Consider the following 9,554-nt stretch of genomic DNA (forward strand, 5'->3'; position numbering starts at 1 on the left):
CGAGAATTTGAAATTTTTCACGCAATGCTTCTGTTACGTAATCTCATCTCCACGAGACGTGAATCAATATGAGGAAAACATTTGCAAAAATTATGGGCACAATATGTTGCGCAGCAATCGGAAACGGTGGCATAGTGAATACAATAGAAACATAAATTGTGCTCGGTTTGATTAACTGCACAGAATTAACGACGAGATATTGGACGCGGAATAATTGATGAGATTTAGACATAGAGAAGTAATTAATGAGGTTGTTCTCATTACCGTAAGTCGAAAATCCGTTTGTTATCTAGAACCACATATTACTCATCGATTATCATAATTAACAAGATTGTGCATGAATGGGAAGTGCAGGACGCATTTCTGCTTGCGAATTTAATCAAATTTTCTCTTTTTCCATTCTCTGCTGTTTGTTTCCTTTTTTGTCTCATCTTTTAACATCGCACAGCTTATTTTCTATAGAGACTTATGCCACAGTAAAAAAAAGCAATTTAAAAAGCTTTCACCTCGCGTGCAAGTTGATTAACTTTGATTGGAGATTCCGGAGTCCATCTAAGACGCTGAATTACGAACGATTGGTTACAGAATAGTCGCCGAGGGACGGAGCATTACGCCCGAGGCCGACGTGAACCTCCTGGCGCCGATCGCGCGGATGGACAAGCTCGCTTGCATCGGCCTCAATTACAGCGGACATTGTCAAGAGCAAGGTATACCCACTCCGGAGAGTCCGATAGTCTTTAGCAAATTTCCCAGCAACATCATCGGACCCCGCGACAACATCCTACTGCCGCAGATCTCGGATGTAAGTCGGAAAGAGAGGAGGAGGAAGAGGAAAACGCCGAGTTGTTCGACAATAAAATTACTTTTTTTCTTCTTCGAAGTGCCGTAGTACATACCCGGAAGATTTTTTCGCGCTGAACTCGCTATTGGCAGAATTTACGTAGCACTTCAGGAGTTTGAATAAATTGAGGTAAAATGAGCAAAAATGGTATTTTTCATCAAGATTCTTTTATGGAAAAACAAAACTTTGTTTCTAAATAAAGTACATTTAAAAGTATAATTTAAACTTTCAAATCAAGTTTATAATCATACGACTCATTTGTATTAAATTACAGTTGTTCGAATTTTTAACTTTTATATAATTACACAGTAAAAAATGACTTTTTTTTTATTCAAAATGTTATATACTTTAACAATTTTTTGCGCTAAACACAATGCTATTAGAATTTACGTAGCACAAGATTTTTTAGTAAATTGGGATGTAATAGTAAATTAAAGTAGTTTTAGACTAATTTCACTCCAATTTGTTCAAAATCCTGACGTGCTATGTATTATGGCACAAGAGAATTTGGATGTTAAATAGTGTTATCGAAACACGATGCTCTTTGAGGCTCATGTGATTCTGTTGGGAATTATGTATTTTTAGTCCGGGTTACGTCATGATTCCCACTTTCATTATTATTCTATTCATTCCAAGCTGTGAAATACTATTATGACAGTCTGTTCTTTATAGAGTCAATAGTTTCTCACGAAGTCTGCAGCGACTGCAGCTTGAATACCAATCGGGTTTGCGTCTAAATGTTCAAAAGACATCATTAATCATTATGCACTTTGTCCTCTGAAAAAGTAGGAGACCGTATAACCGTGTTTTATATAGGGCGTTTTGGAAGTCGCGCACGCTTGGTTAATCCTCCATCTGCAATTATATTTTTACTTTCTCTGTCTATAATCTCTGCTATCTGACATTTTTTTGTCTAGCCCAAATTTCTTTTTAATGTTCTGGGCTTTCAAAAAGATGTGAAAAATTACAGTTACTTTTCAACATCTCTATTGTCAAACAAATATAAGATATTTTAGAAAAGGGAATCGGATTCCACCCTTTTCTTTATTTCGGAGAAATTTAAGAATAAACTTTGCTTGTATGTGATAAAAAAAGATTCAGATTGCAGACGGGAAGTTAAAGCGCAATCGGTTTTTGGATTTACAGAAGGTCGATTGGGAGGCGGAGCTGGCGGTAGTGATTGGCAAGAAATGCAAAGGCCTCAGTAATGACGACGTCGAGGACTGTATCTTCGGTTACACAGTAGCGCAGGATATAACGGCACGTGATTGGCAGAAGCGAAATGGTGGTCAATTTCTGCTTGGTAAAGGGATGGACACATTCTGTCCCCTTGGTCCAGCGGTAGTCACCAAGGAAGCGATAAGTGAAATCAACAATCTATCCGTGAGGACATGGGTGAATGGCAATCTAAAGCAAGATGGCAATACCAGCGAACTCATCTTTAAACCTCATGAAATAGTTGCTTATCTTTCGCAGTTCGTATTTTTTTTTTTTGGCGATATTAATCATGCAATTAAGAATATGCGTAATAACGATGTTAACATTTCAGATTTGTGACGTTGTTACCAGGCGACGTGATCCTTACCGGCACCCCAGCAGGTGTAGGATTCGCACGCAAGCCACCTGAATATCTGCAGGTATAATTCTATGTTTAATAAATGAATTATAATATTCTTCAGCATGTGTGTATGATACGTCGTCATAACATTTATTAATGCGCAATATTTTTCAATTTATGTAAATTCTTAAATTGTATTCGATTGCGTGTTTCAGCGTGGCGATGTACTTGAAACTGAGATCGAGAGTCTGGGACGTCTGAGAAACAAAGTGATCTGATCTAAGAGACGGAGCACACCTTTGGTTAAAGCGTTAACAGGACTTCGTGATTCTTACAAGACTGGACAAGAATGTTTCTTCAGGGATCGACATTCGCGATGTCGTTGAACTAATCTAAGATCTATGTCTAGGATTTGATTCCACAGATAGTAGGTATATAAAAATACGCGTTCCAATACGAATGCCAATAATTTCAGTGTGATTACGAATGTCCATACCAGAGGTAGTATCGCCCCTCTTAAAAAGCTAGATTTTTATTGAGTGTCATTATCGTTATATTGTCATTGCAACTTTTTTGTCATATATTTGCGCAATGAGACAATGTAACGATAACAGAGCACAAATAGGAAACAGGGCGCCTAACAACATCGATAATGCAACGTTAATTTTTTGTGTCACATATTTTATGAATTTATATAATTAAAGCAAAATTGTTTCTACTATATTGTCTTTATCTTGTCCCATCCCACATAAAAATTTAATAGCAAAAATTTTACATCGAATTATTTAAATGAAAGAATCTTTTTTATCTTGATCGCAATATTTATCAAGTCAGTATTTTTTAATTTATGTATAATTTTAATTATGTATAATATTCCATTATATATAAATCGTTAGTCTAAAATACTAAAATAAAATTGTATTGGTACAAACATTATAGTGTATATCCAACTATATCAAGTACTGCAAAACGTGTATTTTTTATATAATCCATTTAAAAGTACGTATTCTATTACAGAAAATGTATCATTATGTATTTATATATAATAATATAATTATATGTATTCAAAATTATTTGTTTGCCAATATATTTTATCATAAATGAAACATGCTTAATGTAATTCATTCTTTTTGTTTTTATCAAATTAGAACAAATTACAGTAGTATGTATTTAAGTCGTTGACTTATGTATACATTAATCTCAATGTAAAAATACAAATAAAATCTCGATAAAATCCTAATGTACATTTATACACGTCAGGATTCCAACTGCGTACTGCTATTCTCAATAAATTTGTTATACTGTTCCGGAATTCCCTTAAACATTTTTATCTTGGCTCGTATTTGCTTCCAAGTTAATTGATAATAGTTCTTCTTGTCTTTCGACATCGCCTGCATAGAAAATACATAATCAGTTACGTTTAGAAATAACATTAATTTTATTTGTAAAAAATCTTACCTTATAATCTTCACCATATTTCTTTATTAAATAAGTGAGAAATTGTGCTTGTCCTTTTGGTAATTTAAGAAGTCGTTCTCTAGGAGCTTTTGCTTCAGCTTCCAATTTCTCCATCACATAACTTTTTGCTGCAATCATATTTATTTCTTCGTTTTCGTGATCTGACAAATCCTCGTTTCCTGTAACTTTTCTTTTGGCATCCTCCAACATCTCGTGTTTTACATTAGGAATTTGCACTGCCTCATTTGCGTCATATGCCAAACCCATTTCTTTCAAATTATCACGAATAGAACTCTTGTTCTTCCATTCTTTTTTTATTTGCTCGCTAAAAGTCAAAGTAATAGAATCATTAAATAATATAATATTTACAGTATGCTAAATGTAAAAGTATGTAATAAACTTTTACCAGCAGCAAATTGTTTATAAAACATAATAATTTATATTTATCTGTATACAATGTAAACAATGTATGAATCATCAAAATCTATAATCCTTGTTGTTACAACATACTGAATTAAAATTTCTATCTCGCTTATATAATTTTATTTATCAGTATTAAAATTAGATGAAAAATTATAAAACTTAATTACTTCTTTCTTTATTGTATTATCTAGTTTATAATAATTTACACATTTTACTTATATTGTTTACATGAAAAATATTCGGTAAATATTATGTAATATAACGCTCTTCACTTTCTTATAATTTTGTAAATTTCCATGCGTAAAGTATATTTTGAGAAGAAAAATCATCGCTCAAGCCCTGTTTTTCGTTTTGTATTGAAATCTGTACTTTTTAGCTAAAGTTTTTGCATGGTTCATCTTTTTTCTCTTTCTCTCCATTTTCAACAGAAAAATCGAAAAGATGAACTGTGCAAGAAGTTTAATTAAAATGAACAGGCATATTTGTATATTTACCATCATATGGTACAAGAGAAGCATACTTAATTGATTATGTGGCAGAATTTATTTTTAAAGAAAATTTAATTTTAATGAAGAAATTAAAAAATTTTTCAAGATAATTAGTGAATTATATTTTCCAACATCAATAAATTTCTAAAAATAAAACAAAAATTCTCTGCTTTAATTAATTAAAAATTTTAATTAATTAAACAAAAATTAGTTTTTCTCATATAATTTGAAGTGTAGCAGAGAATAGTAATTTATAATTAAAAATTTACCTTTTTAATTCTTTTTATGTGGACTGAGTTAATCTAACATTTCTTTAAAATATATATACTATAAATGTATAAATTATCATTTTCTTAATAATCAAAAAACTTCGAAAATTAATTTATAAAAAAAATAAAATTGCTTTTTAAAGCGCCGATTTTCTTTTTCAGAATATATTCTATGCGTGAAAATACAAAATATATTTAGAAAATTACAGGAAAATCGGAGGCATTTTTTTATTATACTGCATATTTACTAAAGTTTCAAAATGTAACGAAAACAATACATAAATATTCTATATATAAATGTAATCTTGAAATATATCAAACAACTCTACTTTTATGAGGTAATAAATGTACGTGAGTTAGGTTAGAAAATGTACCATGGAATGTCCGGGTGTTTTCGTAATTTATTTCGCAACCTCTTACGATTCACGTTCTGATTGTACTTCTTCTTACGCTTTAGCTTTCTGATTCTTTTAATTTTCATTTTATTCGAGATGTTTTCTCAACGCACGTGCGTATTTCACTAATTATTTACACCATTGACAAACTTAACAAAATGTTCTTAAAAACATCGGTGTTGCACTACCTACAATTTGTAGGCTACAAACTGTGTTTGCATTACATTGAGATGGAAAAGTTGAATATATAATATAGCTCGATTAGTTCCAGAAAACGATACTCCACTGTAAAGGGTGCTGTAATCGAACGAGCAATTGCCATATACGGATAGCGTGGCGATTCAAATCTGTATCTAATACTTTAGTGTTTGTATATAGTAAAAAGAATTAAGTATGAGATAAATATAAATATAAATATATTATATTATATTATATTATATATATATATATATATATATATAAAAGCAGTATTATAAATTAAATAATAAAAACATAATTGATCAAGTAGCATTAAAATTAAGCAATGAAAATGATTTAGTTTTAAATTATTTTTCGATCAACATGCAATGACACACGTTCAAATACTTGGACATTAACGCTTTATTTAAATTAAAATAAAATTCAAATTCAAATAAAAGAATGCGTCATTTTTGTATCGTTAAATGGGAGTTTATGAATATTTTTCTAAACGGTCTTTCATACGATATTTGCTAATTATGTAAAAAATATGAAAATACTAAAAAAAAATGTAATAATAATTGCGCAAATTTCAAAGGTGAATAAATGTTTTTTATTTCATCCCCTTTGTATAACAAGCGCATTTTATTTATGTTAAAAATGCATAAATAAACTAAACTAAATAAATTAATTAGCTTCTCTCTCTCTTTATAGTAATAATTATAAAGAGAGAGAAAGAAATTAATTGTTATTTTTACTTTACAGTGTAATAATTATAGTATAATAATTACTTTACAATAACTGTAAAAACACAGCGAAAGGATATTTTACTTTTTACTATATACGCTTTAAAAAAACATCTTTCAATGTAAAATTATATTAAACGATCAAAATGCAGACAGATTCTTAAACTTTAAATATCCGTTCATAATCATAAATTTCAAAGTTCATTTTATAGTTTTAATTTTACGTACTGAAGAGGATCCTATCTACAGAAACGTATATAATATTATATAAAATAATTATAATTCGTAACAATATCTTGCATCAGCTTTTATAAGCAGAACTTCTACGCGACGTGATAATAATCGATTGCGACGAAATTGTAGCGATAGATCTGCATGTCAAGTGATACTAGATAAAGGGATATAATGCGCTTCTCAAGCGTTATAAAAAAATCGATTAAAAAGTTTGCCGAATATTAGTTTTTAATAATTTGTTACTCAAATACTATCAACTTTCCAGAAAAACTGCAAGGGACAAAAATCATTAATTTTCTTCTCATAGAACTTTAAGAACGTTTTTAGAATTTTTTATCAACTTTTTCTTTGTCGTATAAAAATACGATATTCAAAAATTCTAAAAAAATTCTAAACAAATTCTCAGAACTTTATGAGAAGAAAATAAACAATTTTCGTCTTTCACTGTTTTTCTGTAAAGTTGATAGTATTTGAGTAAAAAATCATTGAAAACCAATACTTAACGATTTTTAATAATTTTTCATCAATTTTCTTACAAACGCTTGAGAAGCGCATTATATCCTTTTACCCTTTACTAGTTTTACATGCAGACTTATCGCTACAACGAGTTTCGTCACAATCGATTATTATTACGTCGCGTCCTTTCCTTGTTAGAAGCTTTTTATTCATTTTTATTCATTTCTTTAGAGTTTATACAATTTCACTAATTGTGTTTTCATAAATTTCAAGCTTAATACGGAAAACAGCTATAAACTTAATAACAATAATTCAATCTGGACAGTCAAATGAAAAAACAGAAATATTCGAGGAAGAAGCGAATGGAAAAATGGCAAAGAACAATACAGAAACTAACTATTGGAGATAATCCTCTAAACGAGGCCACGCTTGACGCAGTCGAGAGAAGGAACCCTCGCAGAAATTCGATCTCTCGAGATGAAATGGAAACGGCAACCCTCTGAAGGACTCGGGAGGGGATAGCCATATGAGTGTGCATATCGGAGTTTTCGATAACTATTATCAATCGACGCGAGATATCCGTGATAAAGCCGCGTGTGTATGTAAGTGCTCGTTTGTCACCGGGACAAGGCGGTCGCGTGATCGTGAGGTGTCAGTGTATTTCCAACGATCCTGATGTGAATCGTGATGTCTGTCTCTCTCTCTTGATTCTTTCTCTTGATCTGATTCTTTCTCTCTCTCTCCTGCTCTTTTATTTTTCTCGCGTGTTCGGATACCTCCAGAATCTTAATCGATTGCTCTTTCACGTGATGCTTTTCTTTTTTATTAATCATCCAATACTCTTATGTTCTCTCGACATTGATTGAGCATTCGCGTTTGTGCTCGACGGAGCTCGAGAAAAGACAAAGAAATACGAAACAATGCGCGAATATGCTAAGGATTTTTGTCAAATCTAGAAGATTCGGCATGCTTAGTGTTCCGTGTAAACTCGCACGTAAATATTTTCTTCGGCGCGATTGCGAATTGCACATAATTTCGTTGAAGAATTCTTAAAATAGTGCTCGACGGCTGCGTACGATATCCGCTTTAAAAATATCCGCGATATGAAATCTAAATAGTTTTTAAACTAATACGTTACATCTCCGATAAGCACTAGGACTCGATTATAATTACTGTAATCTTCAATGATCTTGTGTTTCTTAAAATAACAGATAACGCAATATTGAGCGGTAATAATTGATAAATTACAGTTGACGTTACATAAACACGCTGTTTACAAAATCTAAAAAAGTAAGCAAACCAGAAGCAGTTAATAGATGTTCGTCCGATGAAATTTAATTTTTGAAATTAAAAATTCGTGAGGTTTCTTTTTTTTTTTATTTTATTTTATCATAATTTAATCTAAAGTCTTTATTTTTATTTCGAAGTTTATTCTGATTTCAAAGAAAAGAAAAGTGATCATTTTACAAATTAGATTCTCACTAATCTCATTAAAGTTCCATTCAACATTATTTATAAGTTTATTGTAATAAAGCCGATCGTACGAGACATAGTAACACAACGGGATAATGCATTCACGCAAATTCATTAGAGAATAATTCGCTTAGTGAATCAATATTCGCTCTTAAATCAGAAGGAAGCGACAAGTGAAACAACTGTCGATACGGTCAGACAAATCGGTAGAAACTCGAGAGTACAACGTATCGCGTTTGAATGAACTGCAAAGATCGCAGCGCGATTCTAAGACGAAATAGTGATCTTATGAATAGAAATTCTGTACATGGTGGAGAGATTCTCGCGATGATAAAGATATTTATCGAGTGATTGTGATCGATCGGTGATGTCAGGATGATGTTTCGCGACTTTCGATTCAGCGTCACGAAGAATTCGATCTGATCCGAGATCGCCTTTCGATCCGTACACATGGGTTCCCGCATGAGGATCGTTGTGCTGATGATCTTATGGCTGATATATCGGACAGAAGGCAAAGTTACGTGCCGCGGCGAGGTACAATTGCGTCGCGATTGCGAGCACTGTGCAGAATGCGACGCGCTGTGCAGCACGAGCCGCGATGGTGCTGTTTCTTGCGAACTGAGGGTCGCCGTTCTTCTGCCGGAGGATCCAAGATATGATATTTCTCTGCCTAAGGTTCTCCCTGTCCTCGGTAAGAGCTACTCTGGGAACCAATTGTGTACACTAAAAAAATATACTAAGGGCGCGGTCCACTTTATCGGCGCTACAAATTTTAGTACATTCTTTTCAGTGTTTTCTTGAAACGGAATAAAAAAGTGAGCAAATTCACTACTCAAATAGCAAAGTGACGTTTTATTTTTTAACGACGTCTTATTAACGTTAAAGATGTCATTGAGTTACAGTCCACACTCTTGGCATTTCGAAGTTGAGATCAGCAAATGTAAAGCTGAATGAAATCAAGTTTTATACGCGCACGCGTTCAGTTTTCTATTCCGAAAGTTCAGCTTGTGTAAACCTGAACAGAGCATATTAATTT

General features: G+C 32.2%; 3 protein-coding genes across 4 annotated transcripts in view; 2 read left to right on the forward strand and 1 right to left on the reverse strand.

Annotated features, from left to right (window-relative positions):
- Positions 1-3,159, forward strand: part of LOC108752352 (fumarylacetoacetate hydrolase domain-containing protein 2) — a 10,421-nt gene extending 7,262 nt beyond the window's left edge. For both annotated transcript variants that reach the window (XM_018493143.1, XM_018493144.1), the window contains 4 exons: positions 586-802; positions 1,988-2,316; positions 2,391-2,478; positions 2,615-3,159. In XM_018493143.1, coding sequence (XP_018348645.1) covers positions 586-802; positions 1,988-2,316; positions 2,391-2,478; positions 2,615-2,677 — 697 coding nt within the window. In that variant the 3' untranslated portion in view covers positions 2,678-3,159. The remainder of the gene's footprint in view (positions 1-585; positions 803-1,987; positions 2,317-2,390; positions 2,479-2,614) is intronic.
- Positions 3,160-3,481: 322 nt separating this feature from the next.
- Positions 3,482-5,621, reverse strand: LOC108752263 (nucleolar protein 16). The gene is made up of 3 exons (XM_018492966.1): positions 5,412-5,621; positions 3,858-4,182; positions 3,482-3,790 (listed from the first exon to the last, which is right to left on the reverse strand). The coding sequence occupies exons 1-3, from the start codon at positions 5,516-5,518 to the stop codon at positions 3,656-3,658; spliced, it is 567 nt and encodes a 188-aa protein (XP_018348468.1). The 5' UTR covers positions 5,519-5,621; the 3' UTR covers positions 3,482-3,655.
- A 3,342-nt stretch (positions 5,622-8,963) lies between these two features.
- The window catches only part of LOC108752303 (atrial natriuretic peptide receptor 1-like), a 112,265-nt gene continuing 111,674 nt past the window's right edge, over positions 8,964-9,554 (forward strand). The window contains exon 1 of the mRNA XM_018493043.1: positions 8,964-9,209. Coding sequence (XP_018348545.1) covers positions 8,969-9,209 — 241 coding nt within the window. The 5' untranslated portion in view covers positions 8,964-8,968. The remainder of the gene's footprint in view (positions 9,210-9,554) is intronic.

This window comes from Trachymyrmex septentrionalis, unplaced genomic scaffold (genome assembly GCF_001594115.1).
Source record: "Trachymyrmex septentrionalis isolate Tsep2-gDNA-1 unplaced genomic scaffold, Tsep1.0 scaffold6, whole genome shotgun sequence".
Classification (NCBI taxonomy): Eukaryota; Metazoa; Arthropoda; class Insecta; order Hymenoptera; family Formicidae; genus Trachymyrmex; species Trachymyrmex septentrionalis.

What these genes read in the sequence shown, in the direction of transcription:
- LOC108752263 (XM_018492966.1), bottom strand. Translation starts at nt 5,518, where the DNA reads ATGAAAATTAAAAGAATCAGAAAGCTAAAGCGTAAGAAGAAGTACAAT. An exon ending in AAACACCCGGACATTCCATG is followed by an intron (nt 4,183 to 5,411) that starts GTACATTTTCTA and finishes TTTGACTTTTAG; the next exon opens with CGAGCAAATAAAAAAAGAAT. An exon ending in AATATGGTGAAGATTATAAG is followed by an intron (nt 3,791 to 3,857) that starts GTAAGATTTTTT and finishes TTTTCTATGCAG; the next exon opens with GCGATGTCGAAAGACAAGAA.